The 25411-nt window shown below is 45.4% G+C and overlaps 1 protein-coding gene across 4 annotated transcripts in view; it reads right to left on the bottom strand.

Moving 5' to 3' along the window:
* The window catches only part of LOC141161763 (uncharacterized), a 647860-nt gene that overhangs the window by 269925 nt on the left and 352524 nt on the right, over positions 1-25411 (bottom strand). For all 4 annotated transcript variants that reach the window (XM_073647070.1, XM_073647060.1, XM_073647089.1 and 1 more), the window contains one exon: positions 22192-22287. In XM_073647070.1, coding sequence (XP_073503171.1) covers positions 22192-22287 — 96 coding nt within the window. The remainder of the gene's footprint in view (positions 1-22191; positions 22288-25411) is intronic.

Genomic DNA, 25411 nt, shown 5'->3' with positions numbered 1-25411 from the left:
GCATGAAGTACTCAAACTATGTATTTTTTGGCCTCTACTTAGCTTTTGCTGACAAATGTTACAGATAACACGAGTTGGGTCATCTTTATCGATCTGAAAAAATGCCCAGGCTATGCAAGGCTTAGCACCCATGCGACCTGAAGAGCCACCACGACTTGTGGTGAGAGGCAGAGTTGTGCTTGAGGATGCAGTTGTTGACGTGCTTCCAGTACTACGTCTCTGTCCAGGAAGGCGCAACCTGACCTCGTCGTCACTAGCATCTTCCTCCACCTCCTCTGCTGACCTCATCTCTTGGCTGACTGTGGGTTGACAGTAAGTGGGATCTCCGACCTCATCATCATCACCCTGTGCGTTATCACACCCGTCGTCCTCAGAGCCAACCTGTTCCTGCCCTGACAAAAAACTAAAGTTGTCGCTCCAATCAGGTATTTGAGTCTTATCATCGTCTTCCTCATTGTCTCCACCAACAGGAGTTACAGTTTGGGAATGAGGGTCTACATTATGGTCAGAACCTTCTGCGCCTGGTCCTGAATCCGACTCATAAAGATTCTGGGCATCAGTGCAGATCATTTCCTCGTCTGGATTCACAGAAGCGCTGGAGTCGACCTCTGATTCCCAGGCTATAGTATGAGTAAACAGCTCTGCAGACTCAACCATCTGTTCTACCTCATACTCAGACGGGCAGCTGGAGATTTGGGAGCTGTGAGGAAGCAAGTGCGATTTGGGTGACACCTTTGAGGACTGGAGTATTTGTGATGTTGAAGTTGATGTGGAGGAGAGCCCACTTAAAGGAGCACTTGATATCCGTTGAAGCACCTGCTGTTTTTGTGCCTCATCTGGAATTTGTAGCGATTGGCGTGGCCGTAAGAAAGGGATCTTATCACATTGTCCGCTAAAAGAAGTAGACATTTTAGTTTGGCTGGAAGATGGTCTTTCTTCTGCACCTACCCCACGGACACAACCTTTTTTCCCCTTCCCAACACGCCTATTCCCCTTTCCACCAGCAGCAGGCCTTTTTCCACTCATTTTGGTGGTTAACTAATTCACAACTTTGGAGTTGTTTGCACAAAAAAACAATGGATGGTAACCGAGCAGAGCTGAGTGGCCAAACTGTGGTATTAGGCCAAAACTATTGGCTGGGTTAGATGCAGAAAAAAATTATTTTTAATTTGCAACCTGATGGAGGTCAGTATAGATGGACTAATAGACCAAGTCCCACACACCGCTAGAAGCCCAAATATTTTTTCAGAGCTAGATGCAGAAAATTTTTTTTATTCAATTTGCAACCTGATGGAGGTCAGTATAGATGGACTAATAGACCAAGTCCCACACACTGCTAGAAGCCCAAATATTTTTTCAGAGCTAGATGCAGAAAAAAATTATTTTTAATTTGCAACCTGATGGAGGTCAGTATAGATGGACTAATAGACCAAGTCCCACACACCGCTAGAAGCCCAAATATTTTTTCAGAGCTAGATGCAGAAAAAAATTATTTTTAATTTGCAACCTGATGGAGGTCAGTATAGATGGACTAATAGACCAAGTCCCACACACCGCTAGAAGCCCAAATATTTTTTCAGAGCTAGATGCAGAAAAAAATTATATTCAATTTGCAACCTGCTGGAGGTCAGTATAGAAGGACTAATAGAACAAGTCCCACACACTGCTAGAAGCCCAAATATTTTTTCAGAGCTAAATGAAGAAAAAAATTATTTTTACTTTGCAACCTGATGGAGGTCAGTATAGATGGACTAATAGAACAAGTCCCACACGCTGCTAGAAGCCCAAATATTTTTTCAGAGATAAATGAAGAAAAAAATTATTTTTAATTTGCAACCTGATGGAGGTCAGTATAGATGGACTAATAGACCAAGTCCCACACACTGCTAGAAGCCCAAATATTTTTTCAGAGCTAGATGCAGAAAAAAATTATTTTTAATTTGCAACCTGATGGAGGTCAGTATAGATGGACTAATAGACCAAGTCCCACACACCGCTAGAATCCCAAATATTTTTTCAGAGCTAGATGCAGAAAAAAATTATATTCAGTTTGCAACCTGCTGGAGGTCAGTATAGAAGGACTAATAGAACAAGTCCCACACACTGCTAGAAGCCCAAATAATTTTTCAGAGCTAAATGAAGAAAAAAATTATTTTTAATTTGCAACCTGATGGAGGTCAGTATAGATGGACTAATAGACCAAGTCCCACACACTGCTAGAAGCCCAAATATTTTTTCAGAGCTAGATGCAGAAAAAAATTATATTCAGTTTGCAACCTGATGGAGGTCAGTATAGATGGACTAATAGAATGATGCTATGCCCAAAAGATTTTACTTCACTAGGTGCAGTAAAAAAATTGGTATTCTATACACAGGTGGTATATCTTGCAACACAGATAGGCTACTCCACTGACTAACACACTCTGCAATAGGCCAAAAAGGATTAGCTTTGCTAGATTCAGCCAAATGCTGTGAAAAAAACTTGCACAGCACTGGCACAGACCTGCCTGGCAAAAACTGATAGGAACTGATGTAACCTAGTCCTGAAAAGGACTCCAATTACAATTAGTCTTTACTCCCACAATCTATCTATTTAAGAGCACAGACCTGCCTGATAAAAGTCGTAGGAAATGCTGTAACCTAGTCCTTAAAAGGACTGCAATCACAACTATTCCCTACTCCCAAGCTATCTGTATATTTGTGCGAAAATTGGCTTGAAATTAACAAGGTATAGCGCACACAGCAACAGCGGTGCCGTCTAACACGCAGCTGCAGCAGTGAGAAAATGGTGGCGACGGGGAAAATGGCTTGGTCTTATAGGGCAAGGACATGTGACATACACTGCCAATCACACATGCCCTTGCTTGTGTGAAAAAAAGCACTTCGCTCCGTGTGTGCGCTGCTGATAGGCTGACAGATTGCACCTCCCCACTGCAAATGCGGGAAAGAGAAAAAAAAATGGAGATCTTCATTGTTCCTGCAGAGATCCATCCCCTGCCCCTCCCCCCGCCCCGCTGTACACTCAAACTGCGTATTAACATTAATTTTCATCATTACTGAGAAAAAATCAAGTTATGATTTTGGTGCACGAACAGTTATCGAACATAACCTCGAACAGCCGAATTTTTCTCAAATTGTTCGTGTTCGCCGACCGGCTCGAACACCGCCCAAAACAGCTCGAATTTGAGATTGGCGAACAGTTCGAGTAGAACAACGCTCATCTCTAATCTTTGGTTCCAACCACCATGTCTTTGTGGAACGCAGAAAAGGTGAACGGATGGACTCTACATGCCTGGTTCCCACCGTGAAGTATGGAGGAGGAGGTGTGATGGTGTGGGGGTGCTTTGCTGGTGACACTGTTGGGGATTTATTAAAAATTGAAGGCATACTGAACCAGCATGGCTACCACAGCATCTTGCAGCGGCATGCTATTTCATACGGTTTGCGTTTAGTTGGACCATCATTTATCTTTCAACAGGACAATGACCCCAAACACACCTCCAGGCTGTGTAAGGGCTATTTGACCAATAAGTAGAGTGATGGGGTGCTACGCCAGATGAGCTGGCCTCCACAGTCACCAGACCTGAACCCAATCGAGATGGTTTGGGGTGAGCTGGACCGCAGAGTGAAGGCAAAAGGGCCAACAAGTGCTAAACATCTCTGGGAACTCCTTCAAGATTGTTGGAAGACCATTTCCGGTGACTACCTCTTGAATCTCATCAAGAGAATGCCAAGAGTGTGCAAAGCAGTCATCAAAGCAAAAGGTGGCTACTTTGAAGAACCTAGAATATAAGACATATTTTCAGTTGTTTCACACTTTTTTTGTTAAGTATATAATTCAACATGTGTTAATTCATAGTTTTGATGCTTTCAGTGTGAATGTACAATTTTCAAAGTCATGAAAATACAGAAAAATCTTTAAATGAGAAGGTGTGTCCAAACTTTTGGTCTGTACTGTACATATTTCAACACACACATGTACACAGCACACACATGTAACACATATGTACACAACACACACTGATACACAGCACATACACACACTGATGCACAGCACATACATGTTCAAGGCACACACACATACACCCATATGGCACACACATACACACGTACAAGACACACACACGGCACACACGTACAAGGCACACACACGTACACTTATACACGGCACACATATACACACGGCACACAAGGTACACACACATACGTTCAAAGCACACACATACAAGGCACACTTGGCACACACACACACACAGCACACACATACATGGCACACGCACACACGTACAAAGCACACACGACACACACATACACACATGGCACACACACGTACAAGGCACACACACATGGCACATACAAGGAACACACACAGCACACACACATGTACAAGGCACACACACATGTACAAGGCGCACACACACACACAGCACACACGTAGAAGGCACACACATACACACACAAATACACGATATACACACACGTACACGGTACACATATGCGGCACAACAAATGCTGAGTAGATACACACATTACACATAGCACATGTATGCAGGACAACACATGTTAATATAAACACATACAAATCTCTCACAGACAACACACACTACACATACAAACACTGCTATATATTGCAGGAGCAGAACAGAACACAGGTGGACACAGGAGAACTTATCTGGCAGATCAGGTTGGTAGATGCAGAGTCTCTGGCTCCCCCTCCCCCTCTGAGGTCCGTGCAGGAGGACAGGAGCACGCTCCTCTTTCAATGCCAGGCCTTCATCAAAGATTCTGAAGCTCCCCATACTGCAAGATCTGTGGTGACATCATGGACACATGACAAGTCACATGATCGTGATGTCACTACAGGTCCTGAACCAGTCTCTACATCGGGAGCTTCACTGACAATGCTATTATCAGTGAAGCTCCTGCTGTAGACAGTGGGGGCCCGATGTGGGGGGAGGGATGGGGGCCCGATGCGGGGGGGAGGGATGGGGGCCCGATGCGGTCACGTGGCCTGCCACCATTGGCGGTATGCCCATGCCTGCAGCTGCATGTTTTGTGGGGGTAGACAGACGCAGCACATGCAGGAATTCCTGTTTAATAAACATATTAGCTGGGCACGCCTAAGATACTTGTATAACACCCAGGCATGCTTGGATAGCATGTTATCCGAGCACGTTTGCTCAACACTATTTATTAACCTAAAACAGATATTTAATCACTTTGCATACAAGTTTTGGATTTGTATTCTGTCAGGTCTGGTTAGTAAATGTATGCTGCTCTTTCTTACATTGTTTTATGCACTTGTGTAAGAAGCAGTGATACCTTTGAAGAGCACTTGCAAGACGTGCCATTAATGGTGAGAGACTGTCATCTGCTGGCCAGATGAAATCAAGTGGAGCAGAATTTTGCTGGAATTTTGCAGGGGGAGCATCTTTGTGTGCTGGACCTGGTCAGGTGACTGTCAGGAACTACTTCCTTGATATAAAAACCCTGCGCGCCAAACCGCAGGCAGATTTGGCTACAGGGAAGAGAGAGGAGCAGATGTGCTCCAGAGATGCCGCTGAGACCAGCGTTACAGGTCTCAGCGGGAAGTCTGCGCCACCCAGGTGTCGGTCACCACCTGGAAAGGTCCGGATTTGCTGCAAGAGAACTCCAAGCTCCGTCTACGCTGGTGAGGACCAGGATCCACACCCCACGCTGGTCAAGGCTCTAAGTCCTGATGTCGCCTGTCAAGAATTATAACCGATAGGCGCATCCGCCTGTCAACTGAAAATGCTGACAAGCTGACTCTTATAAAAATGAACAAGGGCTGGATTGGGCCAGACTTCTACACACCACCGAATGATAGCAGCGTAACAAACTCAAATACAGTGTCTTTTTTTGGGGAGGTCTAACTGTATTCCCATGCACTTCTGTCTTCACACCCAGACATGGGTATACGTTTCCTGATTTTGTCTATTTGCTCTTGCCTTCCTCCTTCTCCGCATCCTCATCCTCCACCACCATATGCACCATATCAACATATCTACGTCTTTTGCAAGGGGCATTGGAGTTCATCCAAATTTTTGGCAGCCATTGCTTCACTGCATAAGCAAACAGTATGGGAGACCCACTTCCTGAAAATTGGAGCATTTTTTTCAGGAGGCCCTCCGACCTCTACGTCTCTTGCAAGGGGCATTGGAGTGCCTCCAAATCTAAACCCTATAGAAAAGCTTTAGAGGGAGTTGAAAGTCTGTGTTGCCCAGCGACTGGCCCAAAACATCACTGCTCTAAAGGAAATCTGCATGGAAAAATGGGCCAACATACCAGCAACAGTATATGCCAACCTTGTGAAGAATTTCAGAAAATGTTTGACCTCTGTCATTGCCAACAAAGGATATATAACAACGTATTTAGATGAACTTTTGTAGGTGACCAAATACTTATTTTCCATCAAAATGAAAAAAAATTCTTCCCAAATCAGACAATGTGATTTTCAGGATTTGTTTTCTCATTTTGTCTCGCATAGTAGAGGTCTACTTATGATGACAATTACAAGCCACTCTCATCTTTTTAAGTGGGAGAACTTGCACAATTGGTGGCTGACTAAATACATTTTTCCCCACTGTATGTCATTACTGAGGCCCACCACTATGTGTCTTTAAATTGTTATTGGGGTTTTTCCCTAAATTTTGGCAGCCGTTGGACTCACTTCATACCCTATAACTGTATAGCAGACCCTCTCCTTTCTAATGGGAGCATGTCGTACATTGTTACTGTGGTCCTGCTCTATGAGTCTTTAAATTGTTAGTGGGGTTTTTCCCAAATTTTGGCATCCCTTGCAGTCAGAGCATGGGCATTACCACTATAGGAGACTCGCTTCTTTAGAATGGGAACATTTTTTTTTACTGAGACCCTCCTCTATGTCTCTTCAAAGGAGAATTGGGTTGCGTCCAAATTTTTGGCAGCCATTGCAGTCACTGCATACGCAATAACATTATAGGAGACCCACTCAATAATAATGGGAACAACAAAGCATAGCCGGCTGATGGCTCTCTAACAATAGCGAGGGCCAACTGCTGGCCCTTGAAAATAGTAAGGGCCGCCTGATGACCCTATAAAAATAGGCTTTGTGACTTTCAGAGTCCCTGCATCATAAATGAAACAGGATGTGTCTGATGAGGTGTCACACACCACATTGCCAGATAAGGTTGTAAAATGTTAAAATGACATTTCCTGGTGAATGCATTTGTCTTAAAAAATAACATGAAAAAAAAAATAAAAACACAGTAGGATATTTGTTTAGTATAAAAACCAGACTCGCCAATATTACTTCAATATAATCACATTGTTCAGCTCCTGCACTTCCTCCTCCAGTTCGGCCTCCATCTCTGAAATGACCACATCAGTCACAAGCCGAAAGCACTGCAGCACTGCCTTGGCCAAGCGGCAACAGACTGTGCTGAAGATAACATGCTTAATGCTTAGGTGACAAACTGTCCACCGCTGCAGAGTTGTTGAAAGCTTTAACACAGCAGCCTGATCTGTGGCTCTCACCGCTGAACATACAGCTAGGCATGGTCGCATGTGACAATGGGAAGAACCTGGCGATGGAGAAATGACAGCAGAAATAGATACAGTTTCCCTCTATGCCAGTCCTTTCACCTAGCTAAAGAATATGGCTGTGGTGAAATACAACTCTCACTGAGAAGCAGTTCCAAACTGAAAAATATTGGGCCCACCAGAGGATTTGATTCTGAGGGCTCACTTTTCTTCCCCGCTCAAGAGCCCCATAGCTGCTGCAAAGTTTGCGCTATCTTGAACTCTCCTGATGGAGAAGCCAGGGCCCACCGGAGGATTCTCTGAGAAGGAAATTGGGGATGGCTTCGCTACTGGTGCTAATACCATGGCGTCGTACCATAGTTCACTGGAAATATTCCAGGCTGGTAGGAGGCAAGCAGATTCTCACAGAAAAGTACCAGCAGTAATGTTCAGGGACCCTTGCTTGTGGAAGTCGTAGACAATACAGGGAGAAGTAGTGGCGGCTGGGGACCGAGTATGGACACCCAGTCACCGCCGCCACCATGAAGTTTTGAAAAGCTTCCGCCTCCACGAACCTAAAAAGCCACATTTCAAGTGCAAGCAGCTGTCAAAAATTGGGAAGTATAGTAGAGCAGCCTGTGGGTGGGTGGCTGGCTGAATACTTGCGCTTGCATTCCAAGTAACAGAAAACTAAGCAAATGGTGGCCTCTATCATCATCATGGCTTCACCTTGGCACTATGAACTCTCCCAATGGAGAAGCCAGGGCCCACCGAAGGCGTCGCCGGTTCTCTGGTTGGCCCGTCCAACCCTCCCGAGAAGCAGCCCTGGCTGAGAAAAGTGTGTGGGAAGGTTCCCGGACACTCTATAGCTGCTTTGTTAATGTGGATTGGACGTGCTTATGCATGTTATTTCTGAAACCACATTGCAAATCAGGCCATTGCCCAATTCTGTAGTCATGGAATTAAAGGGCAAAGAAAGATGTTTGAGTGTCGAAGCACAACCGACAAGTACAAGCTGATGTTGGACGGGCTGCCATTGCTTATGCGACAAGCTGCATTAGAGGACTTCCTGGGAGAAATGACAGTTGGAGTAGATACGGTTTCCCAAGTCAGTTCTTTCACCGAGCTAAAAAATATGGCTGTGGTGAAATACAACTCTCACTGACAAGCTGTAGAATGGCTCCGTACCATCCCTGGCCAAATTCACTTGTCCATGTGTTTGTGGTTAGGCGGTCTTTCCCAGTAAGTGCACTGGGAAGGGCACGGGTAATGTTGTAGGACCCGTGCTTGTGGAAGGCAGAGACAACATCAGGACAAATAGTGGCGGCTGGGGACCGAGTATTGACACCCAGCCGCCATAAGGTTGTGGACAGGTTCTGCCTCCACGAGCTTAAAAGGAATGGGGTAGGGACAACTGAAAGCTGCGCTGGGACAATAACGTGGACGGTGATTGTTGTAAGTCTGCATTGACAGAGGCATCTTTGTATGCGCCAAGGATCACTTGTGATGGGCACACTTTTAGGCAGTGACCTGGGAGTCAGAGATGCTTCCAGGGGTCTTCCCCATGCTGTTCCCATTTCTTTTCAGCACTGTATGCAAGTGTCTGATGATGTGTCACACACCACATGGCCAGTAGTGTTGAGCCACCCCCGTAGTGTTCGAGTTCGGTTCGGTTCGTCGAACACCCGTGTGTTCGCCGAACTGTTCGTCGAACTGTTCGTCGAACACCTTCGAACACCGTTAAAACCAATGGCAGGCAAACAAAAACACATAGAAACACATAGAAAACACCTTCAAAGGTGTCCAAAAGCTGACAAACTGCTCAGAAGACACAACTAACACATGGAAAAGTGACAAGTACATATAGTCATGCGAAAAGAAAAGAGGTGGAGGAGTAAAAGGAGGGGGAGACACAGATATAGGCATGTCATGCCCTTCTAAAATCCAAAAAGTGAGAAGCCGAGACGGCCAGTCCGCTCCTGCCCGTGCCACCTCCGTGTCGCCGGGTTTGTGCCAGAGCCGCGGTGAACCCTGACGGCCAGCCCCCCTCTCCCAATACTGGTGCCTGTCCGCTGGTGGGTCGAGAGAGCCCCCCTGTGGTGGAGGCAGCTCTAAGCTTTTTAATTTAAATTGTCCCTCTAATTTGAATGAATACACTTTAAATCCATTTACAAGGATCTATTGGAGGGCAAGTCTCATGCCAGCAGCCGCGTAATTCCAGCTCCAGTAGCGTCCACTAAAGCTGCTGCAGTTAAAAAGCTTTTATAAGGATCGAGCTCGGCTGTCCACCGCAAGGCATCCTAGTGCCAGTCCCAGCCCCTATGCCTTGGGGTGCCTCCTGATGCTCTTCACTAAGTATCCCGTGGTCCCGAAGCATTTCCTTTGAAAAAATTAAGTGTCCAAACTACAGGTGGTGTAGCTTGCTTAACAGCCGGGATAATCCGCTGACTAGCAGACACTGCTACTAGGCACAAAGTATTTCCTGGGCTAGATGCAGTTAAAAATTTGTAAGTAGATACTCTCGTTGGATGCTGAGAAAGCATTCCATAGAGTCTAATGGCACGCCATATATGATTCTCTTAAAAAGCTTGGGGTAGGGGTCTAGGGGACCCTTTTATAGCCAAAATCACGGCCCTGTATCACAATACGTCACCTAGGCTGAAGATAAATGGAACTGTAGCACCGAGGGCTCGGTTGCTACAGACGTATTGCACCTCACCCAGAGGTGTGATATCTCACTCTCAGATAAGGATGGAGTGTGGATCAGGACCCGACACCTGCATGCATTACACCACATTGCCGTGGGGCAGGGCGACCAATATGCCCCTGAGATGGGCACGACAGTCCCTGTCCCTGGCTGGAGTGGGGGGAGGGAACACTGAGGAAGGGGAACCCTGCAGTGCAGGAGCAGGGAGGAAGCAGTTCCTGGGTGCATTGAGAAGGGAGTATAAAAGGTGGGCACCATCTTAGTTCAGTGCAGAGAAGTCTGAGCAGAAGTGGCAGGGAGCAGGGGCTCTGCATGAGCTCTGCTCCGGAGGCGGGCCTAGTAACAGAGGCCCAGGCCTGCAAGAGGGAGAAGGAAGGAAGAGGAGCGGAGAAGGCTCCAGGAACGAGGAATGAAGGGATCCCAGGGGTGCGGACGGGCGAGTCGCCACCGCACGCCCGAATCCACCTGCGTGGAGGGGTCAGGCCAAAGGGGGAGACCGGTCCCCGAACTAGTGGAGGCAGGAAACGACCCTCAGCTAGAAACCGGAGGCTCTGACATTTTATGTGGCGCAGCCCCTTGCTCCACCCGCTAGGAAGGCACCACATAGGGTCAGGGAAACTGGCGCCAAGTTTACCAAGAGGAGGCCCGAGGCAGCCGGACAGAAGTGTTGGTAAGAAAGGCCAGACAAAGGACACACAAAGGGGGTCCTGTGAAGCGCTCCAAAGTTATCTGGGAGTTGTCTGAGCCCCTCACCTGGTGAGCACAGTACGACGTGGGCAGCCGTTACCTGCAGACGTGGTCTGGATAATAAGAACTGTGAGTAAAGGCCCTGAACTGCATCACTGACTCCGTGTTGTTACTGCTGCTGCCCTGCACCATCACCCCCATCCTCCGCATACACTGCCCTGAGGCTATACTCCTCCCGTGGGAAGTTATGCTACGCTCTGCTGCACCCACAACACCAGCCTTAGCGGTCTGCCCTGTAGCGGCGGTTCACTCTGACCGCAATCCACGGGTGGCGTAGTCGGACATTTAAACATCAAAACCACATAAATAGTTCCGCCACTGGTTTGACCGCCCTGAGCCACGGAACCGGATCGCCGCCACGAAGACTACAACCACCAGCATCCACCAAAAAGGGTCCGGCTCCGGGTGTCCCAAGGCCCAGGGGGTGCGTCAGAACATTTTCATCACCTTTCACAATCACCAATGGGACAAGGCAGGGATGTCCTCTGTCCCCTCTCTTATACATCCTAGTGACGGAGCACCTGCTCTCATCAATTCGCCATAACCCCAATATTAGGTGGATTGAGGTGGGAGGCACCGAGTACAAGTGCTCTCTATTTGCTGATGATGTCCTAGTATATATCACTCAATCACATATATCCATCCCTGCTGTTATGGCTGAAATAGATCACTTTGTTACATGGTAAAATTTTAAAATCAATGCAGCGAAGTCTGAGGCCCTCGATGTCTCCCTCCCTAAATCCATATAGGATTCCATCCAGTCCAACTTTCCCTTTGCCTGGCCCTCACAGGGTATCAAATACTTAGGAATTCCTATTCATAGAGACCTCTCCCATCTATGTTATCTTAATTTTGGGCCCTTTATTGAACAATTCCATACAGACCACGGTTGGCAAGTTGGAACTGTGAGATTCACTACGTGCACCACTGGTATTTTGTGGAAAAGCACATGTAAGATTCTGCAACAGTCTCTGCTGATACTCCTGCATGCGTGCATCCCTTTCTATGGCAGGAATAATTTCTGCAAATTTACTTTTGTACCGGGGATCTAACAGTGTGGCAACCCAGTAGTCAGGATTATTTCTAATTCTCACAATTCGAGGGTCATGTTGCAGGTAGTGCAGCAAGAAGGCACTCATGTGTGTTGCGCATCCAGGAGCACCAAGTCCCTGTTGTGTTGGTGGCGAGGTAACAATCATGCTTCCTTCCTCTGTCCTCTCCCCCCAACCTCGCACAACAGAAATGTGATCAAGGTCTCCCTCATCTGATGAGTCTTCCATCAGTTCGTCCTCCACTTCTTCCTGGGCTCCTGCACCTTCCTCACTAGTTTGGCTGCTACCATGCGCCCTGGTAAAATCATCTCCCCCACCCTCACATGCCTGCCACCCTGGTGCTGCCGACCGTCTGGACCTTGCAGATGTTAGCCCTTCCGCATACAACTCCTCCTCCTCTACTTCCTCCACCTCCTCTTGTGCCACCACCTGACTCCGAATTCTGTTTAACATGTGCTCCAGCATGTAAATCACCGGAATAGTCATGCTGATAATGGCATCGTCAGCACTAAACATCTTCGTCGCCATTTCAAAACTGTGCAGAAGGGTGCATAGGTCCCTGATCTGAGACCACTCCTCCAGCGTGATTTGCCCCACCTCTGAATCTCGTTGGCCCAGGCTATACGTCAGAACGTATTGCACCAGGGCTTGTCGGTGCTGCCACAGTCGCTGCAACATGTGCAGAGTTGAATTCCACCGGGTAGGCACATCGCATTTTAGCCGGTGAAGTGGCAGGCCCAACGACTTCTGTAGAGATGTAAGTCGCTGAACTGCGGGATGCAAACGGCGGAAGTGAGCACACAGCGACCGTGCCCTCTGCAGAAGGCCATCTAGTCTGGGATAGTGGGCTAAAAATTGCTGGACAACCAGGTTCAACACGTGAGTCATACAAGGCACGTGTGTGACATTGCCCCGGCGAAGGGCCGCACCCAGGTTTGCAGCATTGTCGCACACGGCCTTCCCTGGTTTCAGGTCCAGTGGAGACAACCATTCATGAAATTGGTTCTCCAGAGCTGACCACAACTCCTCAGCTGTGTGACTCACATTTCCCAGACATTTCAATGTAAAAACCGCCTGATGACGTTGAGCCCTACTGCCAGCATAGTAAGGAGGTGTGCAGGATCCCTTCTGCGCAGTTAGAAAGCTTGTGGCATGACCAGACAGGCTTTGGGTGCAGGTGGAAGACCGAGAGGAGGTTGAGGAGGCAGAAGCAGTGGAGGAAAAATGACATAAAGAGGATTGACGCACAACTCGTGGGGACGGCAAGACTTGGACAGCAGCCCCTTGTCCTGCTGTCACCATAGTTACCCAGTGCCCAGTCAGCGACATGTAACGCCCCTGTCCATGCCTACTCGTCCAAGTGTCTGTGGTGAAATGCACCCTGTCACACACAGAGTTTCTCAAAGAAGCGGTGATGTTGTGTGCGACATGCTGGTGGAGCGCAGGCACACCTTTCTTTGAGAAGTAGTGCCGACTGGGCATCTGGTACTGGGGCACTGCGACGGACATAAGGTCTCGAAAATCCTCTGTGTCCACCAGGCGGAAAGGCAGCATTTCTGTAGCCAAGAGCTTGCAGATGGTGAAATTCAACCTCTTAGCTTTCTCATGGCTAGGAGGAAATGGTCTTTTACTTGTCCACATCTGAGGGATCGAGGGCTGGCTATTGTGCTTAGACGGGGTTGATAAGGGTGTCCCCGGCAAACTGCCGGTCTGTGAGGAAGATGCAGGCGGACATGTTAGGTTGCCTTGATCCAAAGGTGGTGCTATCGATGTCGGACAGCGCTCAAGACCAGCTGGTGTTACCACCTCCAAAGAAAATGATGACCTGCCAATCACGCTGGCTGTTGCGGGTAAAGAGGTGGCAGGTCTGCGCCCCAAAACAGGTGTGACTGCTGTCCCCCCAGTCACAGAGGATGAAGAGGCCGCGGATGCACAAGATATGGCAGACGGTGGTTGGCCCGGCCGGCTAGACCGCATTGTAGCACACTGAGCTTCCCACTGCAACTTATGCTTCATGTCCATGTGCCGGTTCATGCATGAAGTACTCAAACTATGTATTTTTTGGCCTCTACTTAGCTTTTGCTGACAAATGTTACAGATAACACGAGTTGGGTCATCTTTATCGATCTGAAAAAATGCCCAGGCTATGCAAGGCTTAGCACCCATGCGACCTGAAGAGCCACCACGACTTGTGGTGAGAGGCAGAGTTGTGTTTGAGGATGCAGTTGTTGACGTGCTTCCAGTACTACGTCTCTGTCCAGGAAGGCGCAACCTGACCTCGTCGTCACTAGCATCTTCCTCCACCTCCTCTGCTGACCTCATCTCTTGGCTGACTGTGGGTTGACAGTAAGTGGGATCTCCGACCTCATCATCATCACCCTGTGCGTTATCACACCCGTCGTCCTCAGAGCCAACCTGTTCCTGCCCTGACAAAAAACTAAAGTTGTCGCTCCAATCAGGTATTTGAGTCTTATCATCGTCTTCCTCATTGTCTCCACCAACAGGAGTTACAGTTTGGGAATGAGGGTCTACATTATGGTCAGAACCTTCTGCGTCTGGTCCTGGATCCGACTCATAAAGATTCTGGGCATCAGTGCAGATCATTTCCTCGTCTGGATTCACAGAAGCGCTGGAGTCGACCTCTGATTCCCAGGCTATAGTATGAGTAAACAGCTCTGCAGACTCAACCATCTGTTCTACCTCATACTCAGACGGGCAGCTGGAGATTTGGGAGCTGTGAGGAAGCAAGTGCGATTTGGGTGACACCTTTGAGGACTGGAGTATTTGTGATGCTGAAGTTGATGTGGAGGAGAGCCCACTTAAAGGAGCACTTGATATCCGTTGAAGCACCTGCTGTTTTTGTGCCTCATCTGGAATTTGTAGCGATTGGCGTGGCCGTAAGAAAGGGATCTTATCACATTGTCCGCTAAAAGAAGTAGACATTTTAGTTTGGCTGGAAGATGGTCTTTCTTCTGCACCTACCCCACGGACACAACCTTTTTTCCCCTTCCCAACACGCCTATTCCCCTTTCCACCAGCAGCAGGCCTTTTTCCACTCATTTTTCTATTTAACTAATTCACAACTCTGGAGTTGTTTGCACAAAAAAACAATGGATGGTAACCGAACAGAGCTGAGTGGCCAAACTGTGGTATTAGGCCAAAACTATTGGCTGGGTTAGATGCAGAAAAAAATTATTTTTAATTTGCAACCTGATGGAGGTCAGTATAGATGGACTAATAGACCAAGTCCCACACACCGCTAGAAGCCCAAATATTTTTTCAGAGCTAGATGCAGAAATTTTTTTTATTCAATTTGCAACCTGATGGAGGTCAGTATAGATGGACTAATAGACCAAGTCCCACACACTGCTAGAAGCCCAAATATTTTTTCAGAGCTAGATGCAGAAAAAAATTATTTTTAATTTGCAACCTGATGGAGGTCAGTATAGATGGACTAATAGACCAAGTCCCACACACCGCTAGAAGCCCAAATATTTTTTCAGAGCTAGATGCAGAAAAAAATTATATTCAATTTGCAACCTGCTGGAGGTCAGTATAGAAGGACTAATAGAACAAGTCCCACACACTGCTAGAAGCCCAAATATTTTTTCAGAGCTAAATGAAGAAAAAAATTATTTTTAATTTGCAACCTGATGGAGGTCAGTATAGATGGACTAATAGACCAAGTCCCACACACTGCTAGAAGCCCAAATATTTTTTCAGAGCTAGATGCAGAAAAAAATTATTTTTAATTTGCAACCTGATGGAGGTCAGTATAGATGGACTAATAGACCAAGTCCCACACACTGCTAGAAGCCCAAATATTTTTTCAGAGCTAGATGCAGAAAAAAATTATTTTTAATTTGCAACCTGATGGAGGTCAGTATAGATGGACTAATAGACCAAGTCCCACACACCGCTAGAAGCCCAAATATTTTTTCAGAGCTAGATGCAGAAAAAAATTATATTCAATTTGCAACCTGCTGGACGTCAGTATAGAAGGACTAATAGAACAAGTCCCACACACTGCTAGAAGCCCAAATATTTTTTCAGAGCTAAATGAAGAAAAAAATTATTTTTAATTTGCAACCTGATGGAGGTCAGTATAGATGGACTAATAGACCAAGTCCCACACACTGCTAGAAGCCCAAATATTTTTTCAGAGCTAGATGCAGAAAAAAATTATTTTTAATTTGCAACCTGATGGAGGTCAGTATAGATGGACTAATAGACCAAGTCCCACACACCGCTAGAAGCCCAAATATTTTTTCAGAGCTAGATGCAGAAATTTTTTTTATTCAATTTGCAACCTGATGGAGGTCAGTATAGATGGACTAATAGACCAAGTCCCACACACTGCTAGAAGCCCAAATATTTTTTCAGAGCTAGATGCAGAAAAAAATTATTTTTAATTTGCAACCTGATGGAGGTCAGTATAGATGGACTAATAGACCAAGTCCCACACACTGCTAGAAGCCCAAATATTTTTTCAGAGCTAGATGCAGAAAAAAATTATTTTTAATTTGCAACCTGATGGAGGTCAGTATAGATGGACTAATAGAACAAGTCCCACACGCTGCTAGAAGCCCAAATATTTTTTCAGAGATAAATGAAGAAAAAAATTATTTTTAATTTGCAACCTGATGGAGGTCAGTATAGATGGACTAATAGACCAAGCCCCACACACTGCTAGAAGCCCAAATATTTTTTCAGAGCTAGATGCAGAAAAAAATTATTTTTAATTTGCAACCTGATGGAGGTCAGTATAGATGGACTAATAGACCAAGTCCCACACACCGCTAGAAGCCCAAATATTTTTTCAGAGCTAGATGCAGAAAAAAATTATATTCAATTTGCAACCTGCTGGAGGTCAGTATAGAAGGACTAATAGAACAAGTCCCACACACTGCTAGAAGCCCAAATATTTTTTCAGAGCTAAATGAAGAAAAAAATTATTTTTAATTTGCAACCTGATGGAGGTCAGTATAGATGGACTAATAGACCAAGTCCCACACACTGCTAGAAGCCCAAATATTTTTTCAGAGCTAGATGCAGAAAAAAATTATATTCAGTTTGCAACCTGATGGAGGTCAGTATAGATGGACTAATAGACTGATGCTATGCCCAAAAGATTTTACTTCACTAGGTGCAGTAAAAAAATTGGTATTCTATACACAGGTGGTATATCTTGCAACACAGATAGGCTACTCCACTGACTAACACACTCTGCAATAGGCCAAAAAGGATTAGCTTTGCTAGATTCAGCCAAATGCTGTGAAAAAAACTTGCACAGCACTGGCACAGACCTGCCTGGCAAAAACTGATAGGAACTGATGTAACCTAGTCCTGAAAAGGACTCCAATTACAATTAGTCTTTACTCCCACAATCTATCTATTTAAGAGCACAGACCTGCCTGATAAAAGTCGTAGGAAATGCTGTAACCTAGTCCTTAAAAGGACTGCAATCACAACTATTCCCTACTCCCAAGCTATCTGTATATTTGTGCGAAAATTGGCTTGAAATTAACAAGGTATAGCGCACACAGCAACAGCGGTGCCGTCTAACACGCAGCTGCAGCAGTGAGAAAATGGTGGCGACGGGGAAAATGGCTTGGTCTTATAGGGCAAGGACATGTGACATACACTGCCAATCACACATGCCCTTGCTTGTGTGAAAAAAAGCACTTCGCTCCGTGTGTGCGCTGCTGATAGGCTGACAGATTGCACCTCCCCACTGCAAATGCGGGAAAGAGAAAAAAAAATGGAGATCTTCATTGTTCCTGCAGAGATCCATCCCCTGCCCCTCCCCCCGCCCCGCTGTACACTCAAACTGCGTATTAACATTAATTTTCATCATTACTGAGAAAAAATCCAGTTATGATTTTGGTGCACGAACAGTTATCGAACATAACCTCGAACAGCCGAATTTTTCTCAAATTGTTCGTGTTCGCCGACCGGCTCGAACACCGCCCAAAACAGCTCGAATTTGAGATTGGCGAACAGTTCGAGTAGAACAACGCTCATCTCTAATGGCCAGATAAGGTTGTAAAATGTTAAAATGACATTTCCCAGTGAATGCATTTGTGTTGGTTGAAAGCAATGCAAAAGTGCAAAAACGCATCAAAAACGCTACTTGTGAACATAGCCCAAGGTGTGGAGGAGCATTTTTGATTTGGTTATTTATTTTGTCTTATATACAAGTCATTACCCTGGAAAGAATGTTCCTTAACATTTTTCTCAGGAAAATCCATCTTGGTTTTGTTTTTGCATGTTTTATTGTGAGTCCATAAAAGTGGCGTAACAACATTGTTGACAGCAGTGATCTGGGCGTCTGAAATGCTTCCAGGGGTCTTCCCCATGCTGATCTCATGTCATTTGAGCACTGTTCCAATCGATTTGGGCAATTTTTAGGCCCTCTGCAGACCGCCGGGGAGAGCTGCCTGAAAAATGCTCGAGTTTCCCATAGACTTACAATGGGCTCGTTACTCGGTCCGAGCACTCGAGCATTCCAATTTGCTCGACTCGAACAACGAGTACCCGAGCATTTTAATGCTCGCTCAGCAATAGTGGTGTGTTATCTGTATCTGACAGATAGCAACTGAACAGGATTCAGATCAGGACAGAAGCTAAACAGGTCATATAAACTCCCTGAACTAACAGTGCAGAGTATTATTGGGCAGGAAGATAAGGACTGGAATGAATTGTGTCACAGGGATCATCTCCCTCATCAAACCCTCCCCCCTCCATCTCCATGCAGGATAAAGAGTGCTGTGAACTAGTGAGTCCTTGTGAAGGAAAAGGCTGTTGTTGTGTAAGCATAGAAGTGTGCTGCTAAGAGATCTAATCTGTGCTGAATTATGCTACTGAAGAGACTGACGTTACTGCGCCTTCCTTAATAGACTGTACTGTAATGAAGATTGTTACTGTAATATTCCTGAATTGTACTGGTCGTGCTTCAGATTAAATCCCACTGTTAAACTGTTGAAAAAGACTCTTGTCAGATGTGTCTGGTCAGCAACTGAATCTATCGTGCGCTTGAGAGAAGCTGCAGCCTATGGTCGCCCTGAGTAATGGTTCCCCCAGGATTCCAAAGAATTCATGAAACCCGTCTCGCCCTATCTGAACCTAGCGGCGTACGTGTAACACAGACCACCCTTTGTGAAGAGAACATTACACAGTGACTTTCTTTGCTATTCCAGGCTTATTGTTATTTATTCTACTATTGATTTGCCTTGTCACTAACACTAATTGTTTAAATGTATTGCTGTATATAAATAGAATTATATAAATCCCTGACTGTTCCCGCCTCGTAATCTCTGTGCGTTGCATCCAGACACTTATAGCAGAAGACAGTAAAAACATCAGGAAAATTCTTGAAGGATGTGCCATCAGTGAGGAGAGACTGCCATCTACTGGCCAGGCAAAGTCAAGTGGAACCAAGTTGTACTAGATTTGAAGGGGGAGTAAATTCAGATGCTGGACCTGATCAGGTGACACAAAGGAAGGATTTCCTGGATATAAAAGCCTTGCATGGCAGTCCACAGGCAGATTTGGTGCCAAGCAGCAGAGCAGAGCAGACGTGCTCTAAAGGTGCTGCAGAGCCCAGTGTGACAGGCCTCAGCTGGAGGCTTGCATCACCTAAGTGCTGGACGCCGCCTGATAAGGTCCGGACCCGTCACAGAAGTTCCCCGAGTCCTGAGCATGTTGGCCAGAGCCAGGACCCACACTTTGCACCGATTAAGTTCCCGGGATCCGATGTCGCCTGTCAAGAGCAGGGGTCTGGACCCATTGGCCCCAAGCCTGAGAGACTAAAGTTGACAGAGCTGAGACAAGACTGCGACAGGAGAGGCGCGCCAGCAGTAGCTGAGAAACAGCGCGAGTGAGCTGGGCTGTCACTTCCAACTTTCACTTACAGTACCGGGGACAGTTGGGATTAGGACTTCTGGTTGGGAGGGGGCCGGTTGGTGCGTGGGAGGCTCAACGGGACCTGATTGACTATATCCAGAAGAGACTTCTAGTCTAGTGGGAAGAACTGGTGACCCCTGCTAGGGCCATGTAGATAGAAAGAGAACTTACGTGGTGACTTCCACAACTGAGTGCACTACATTACAGAAATGAACTTTATTGTTACTTACGGAAAGATTCCGTTTGTTAATTCAAGTTACTGTTGATTTATATTGTTACTAACTCCTTTCAAATAACTGTTATACATATAAAGTGGTTATATCAACTCCTGACTGTTTTTGCCTCATGGTCTCTGTGCGTTGAATTCCAGCACCTGTGTTATACACGTGCACTTTTTTGGTATCGTAATTTTTTAATTGAATCAGTGAAAATATTATTTTAACACCTTTTCTGGCTATATCTACATTTGAATCTGCGCTATAAACCCCCTGTGCATGTTGTCTATATAGCTTTTCATGGGCAGGTGCAAAACAGTTATGTCTAAGTCATGATCTGGCCCATCTATTATGAGGCCTGTTGGCAAATAGCGAGATAAAATATTACAGTTAGGGACCATCTTGATTGGGTACACCTTGTCACGGTGGGATGGTTTTTATGCTTTTTGGATCAAAATAGTGCCAACTAAGTGCCGCATGTTATTTATATGTACTATTGCTATATATTGACTTATTGCAGGGTATTTGCTCATTGTTTTTATCCTAGATTTTAGCAGTGCAATTCCCACTTGGACTTAAAACTGTTTAGTCTGCGGTTTAAACTGTTTAGGTTGCGGTTCCCTCGGTCAGATCAGTGTGAGCCGGCCTATGAACTGCGGTAACCTTACTGACGTTATCGCTCGCACCGTGAGAAATTGCTCACGGTGCGAGCGGTGACGTCAGTAAGGTTACCACAGTTCATAGGCTGGCTCACACTGAACTGATCGTGGGAACCGCAACCTGTGACCGGAGGTAACCTCTCTGACGTCATCGCTCGTCACTGAAACTGCGTTCTCATGCTCAGCTCCGTGTCTTCTGGATGCACACCTATATTAAAAAATGGGTAAAGGAAGGCGGGGAGTGTTTATTTCAAATAAAGGACTTTTTCTTTGTGTGTTTTGTACAATTAAAAGGACTTTTTTCTGTGTGTATCTTTATTTCATTTTCACTACCGGGTTAGTAATGGGGGGTGTCTTATAGACGACTCTCCATAACTAACCCATGGCCTTGATGTCAGCTGACATTGCAAAGCTAACATCAACCCCACAAATATTACCCCACTTGCCACTGCACCAGGGCAAGTGGGAAGAGCGAGGCTAAGCACCAGGTTTGGCGCATTTTATGGATGCACCATTTCTGTTTTTGTCTGCGTGGGGGCCAATATCCATGGTCTCTTCCCAGGCTATTAATATCAGCCCACAGCTGTCTGTTTATTCTTTGCCGGTTAGTAATATTAGGGGGACCCCATGTCAATTTTTTTCTGGTGTCCACCTTTATCTAACAAAACAACTGTGAGATGTTATTAATAGTCACATTTAAGGCTATTGGCCCATTTCTCAGAATATTGACATCAGCCCCCAGCTGTCAGCTTTTCCTCAGCTGTTTATGAAAATTACAATGGGGCTACATGCAGTTTTTATTTATTTTATATACGATATACATAGAGCAGGTGCTGACTCCAACTCCGATCAGCGTCGCCTGGTCTTGCTGATCGCATGGTGACGAGGCGACAATGATGAGTTTAATTCAGCACCTGGCGCCTGGGAACATCACAAACTGTATGGCTTTTCACAAGCGCCGGTACGTGTCACACTAATGACACACGGATGGTGTGCAGGTGTGCTGCACGCATTTCATACATGGTTCGTTAAAAAAAAGGACATGTCTGCGGGTTTTTCACAGAGATACATGGTCCGTGAGAAAAACCAGACATGTGCGCACCACCATTGAATACAATAGGTGTGCGTGTGTCCGTATTTTCTGTCCTTAAAAAACAGACTGCTTATGGACATGAAAAACTGACGTGTGAAGGAGGCCTTAATCTGTGAACTCAGCCGTTCAAAACTATAATTTTGAAAATACTGTAATTTACATTATATTGATGTGATGTTAAAATGCAAAGTTAGGAATAATATCATTACAATTTAATATTAATAGGTTTGAAAAAATACAGAAATCAAGCTGAAGATAAAAAAAAAGGAAACACTTTGTAAAGATAATTTACCATTTCACTGGAGAATATTAATTCATGGCAAACTGGTTCCATTACACTTTTGAAATCTTGCTGATCCTCTGTGATGTCATCAAGAAAATCTTTTATCTGCAATAAAGATATTATAGGAAATAAAATTCACTTATAGAACAACGCAGATCTTTAATATATCCCCCTCGATGCTGAAAGTGAAATTATGCAATCACAGGTTGGATATGTGTGTTAATAATGTGCAAATTATATTGAATAAATATATTTTGAACATTTTGTTCCCATTTTTTTAAAATGAGAATGAACACCACGCACAGAAATACACTCACTTGTACACCTTAGTATGCTATCAATGAGGTTATAAAAGGGAACCTGATACCTGATTCATGCTGCCCCATCCGTGGTCTGTATGGATCAGAGCCTGGCTGTACAATTGCAGCAAGGTATAGTTTTGTCTGAAAAAGTTTGTTATCGCTGGGTACCTAAGAACTCAATCTGCCAATATATAAACTTTATGATAAACACAGTAATTGGGAAAAAAATAAATAAAAAAAATAAAAATCACAAAGGCTCTTAAAAATGGAGATTTTGACATACAGTATGCCTCAGGCTAAGTGCCCACGTTGCGGAACTGAAGCATATTTTTTACGCTTCTCCCTGGCGGGTAAATCGCATGCGGATTTTACATGCGGTTTTCCCGCCAGGTAGAAGCGTTTGTGAGGCGTCTTTGCAGCGTCTTTGCATGCATTTCCGCATGCGGGTTATCAAGCACTTCTCCAAGTGATTTAAGCATCACTTGGAAAAGTGCTTGACAACTTGTTCACACTATATAAATCCATGCAACCGGCATGGATTTATATAGTGTGACCAAGTAATAGTTAAAAAAAAAGAATCAGAATGGTAAAAAAATAAAAAAACAAAGTTTATACTCACTTTCCGATGCATTCTGTGCCCCGTCCGGAGTCTTGAGCTGCTCACGCTGTTGTGTGCAGGACCTGCGGTGAAGTCATTGAGTCATGTGATGGGTCACATGACTCAATGACGTGGCAGGTCCTTCACACAACAGCGCGACGGAGGGAAAACATCAGAAGATAAGTATAAACTTTATTTTTTCTTTTTTTTACAGGTTCTTTGGTACCCAGGTCTGGATGAGAGTCTCCTCTCCTCCAGACTTGGGTACCATCCGCACATTGATTCGGCATGCGGAAACGCAAAATTAATGAACATGCTGCGGATTTTTAACCGCAGCATATACGCTGCGGAAAAATCCGCAGCATGGGCATTGACATTGCGGAATTCCATTGGGGAGCATGGGGTGCGGATATACATGCGTTTTACAAGCGTTTACGCTGCGGAAATTCCGCAGCATATACGCTTGTAATACGCAACGTGGGCACGCAGCCTAAGGCTGGAATCACACTAGCTTATGGCATCCGATGCAAGGCCTTACGCCTTATGCTAATGACCCTCGCCTCCTGCTCTGAGCATGAGCCGAGTTTCATGCTACTGTGCTGCGATTCTCTCTCATTAGAGAATAGCAGCACAGGTGCAGAGGAGATGGAGAAAGTAATTTCTCCATCTCCTCCATTACTTGTATCGGCGTATATCGGACTGCACTGAGCTGACATCTGAGTGCAGTCTGATGTTTCACTAGCACCCATAGACTTGTATGGATGAGAGTGAACAGAGTCTTGCTGAAAATTGCAGCATGCCGTGATTGTTCTCTCATGCCAAATCGGCATGTGAAAATAATCGCTGATCTGCTTTGCCCCATAGAATAACACTGGGCTGAGGGCTATGCAATGTTTTATTACATAGCACTCGGTCATGTTATACGGTAGTGTGACCCTGGCCTAAAAGTGGTATCCATCAGTGTTAGACTTTCTTGTCAAAAATATATCCTGATACTGGAGATATGCCATTATTAACCGCTTACTGACATCCGCCGTACATGTACGGCACAAGTCAATAATGGGTGTATGGAGCTGGCTCAGGGGGTAAGCTCACTCATATTCAGCCTGTAATGGCTGTGTGTTACAGCCAGGACCTGCCTCTAATAACCGCGGGTGGCACGAAGCACGGACCTGAAATGTTAACATGTTAAATGCCGCTGTCAAACTCTGAAAGTGACATTAACAGCACGCCAGCATGGGGGTGAATCATTCTATGCGTCGATCAGCGAGCCAGTGACGTGATCCAGAAAATATTTTATCTGCAATAAAGATATTATAGGAAATAGAATTCACTTATAGAACAATGCAGATCTTTAATATACCTCCCTCAACGCTGAAATTTCAACACCAGGAAGGAAAATTTGTGGAATTACTGCAATCAAAGGCTGGATAGATGTGTTAATAATGGGGAAATTATACTGAATAACTAAATATATTTTGAACATTTTGTTCCCATTTTTTAAGTGAGAATTGACACCATGCACAGAAATACACTCACTTGTACACCTTAGTATGCTATCAATGAGGTTATTAAAGGGAACCTGTTACCCGATTCATGCTGCCCCATCCGTGGTGGTAGGGCTATACAACTGATGCATGGTATATTTTTGTCTGAAAGTTTGCCATCACTGGGTACCTAAGAGCTCAATCTGCCAATATATAAACTTCATGGTAAACACAGAAATTGGAAAATAAAAATAGAGAAGGCTCTTAAACAGAGGTTCTGACATATGCCTAAAAGTGGTATCTGTCAGTGGTTGACTTTCTTGTCAAAAATATATCCTGATGTTGGAGATATGCCATTATTAACCGCTTACCGACATCCGCCGTACATGTACGGTGCAAGTCAATAACGGGTGTATGGAGTGGGCTCAGGGGGTAAGGTCCCTCATACTCAGCCTGTAATGGCTGTGTGTTACAGCCAAGAACCGCCCCTAACAACCGGGGGTGCCGCAAAGCGCGGCCCTGAAATGTTAAAATGTTAAATGCCGCTGTCAAACGCTGACAGTGGCATTAACAGCACGCCATCATGAGGGTGAATCATTCTATGCATCCATTGGCGAGCCTGTGACATGATCGCCGGTCACCGATGGGTTGCTATGACAGCAGAGGATCAGTTGAAGACCCCAGTGCTTGTCATTATGGAGCTCCCTTTGAAATACTGCCTGTGGCCAAGACTCAAAGGAGACCATGCTTTTTACTGTATGCAGCAATATTGTGGCATTTCTTTATATAGAACAATCAGACGATCGCAGATTCAAGTCCCCTAATTAGACTAACAAGTACAG

The sequence above is a fragment of the Phyllobates terribilis genome, unplaced genomic scaffold (genome assembly GCF_046119375.1).
Source record: "Phyllobates terribilis strain yellow unplaced genomic scaffold, ASM4611937v1 Scaffold_1__5_contigs__length_1240528914, whole genome shotgun sequence".
Taxonomy (NCBI): Eukaryota; Metazoa; Chordata; class Amphibia; order Anura; family Dendrobatidae; genus Phyllobates; species Phyllobates terribilis.
This window is presented reverse-complemented; position numbering and strand designations above follow the sequence as displayed.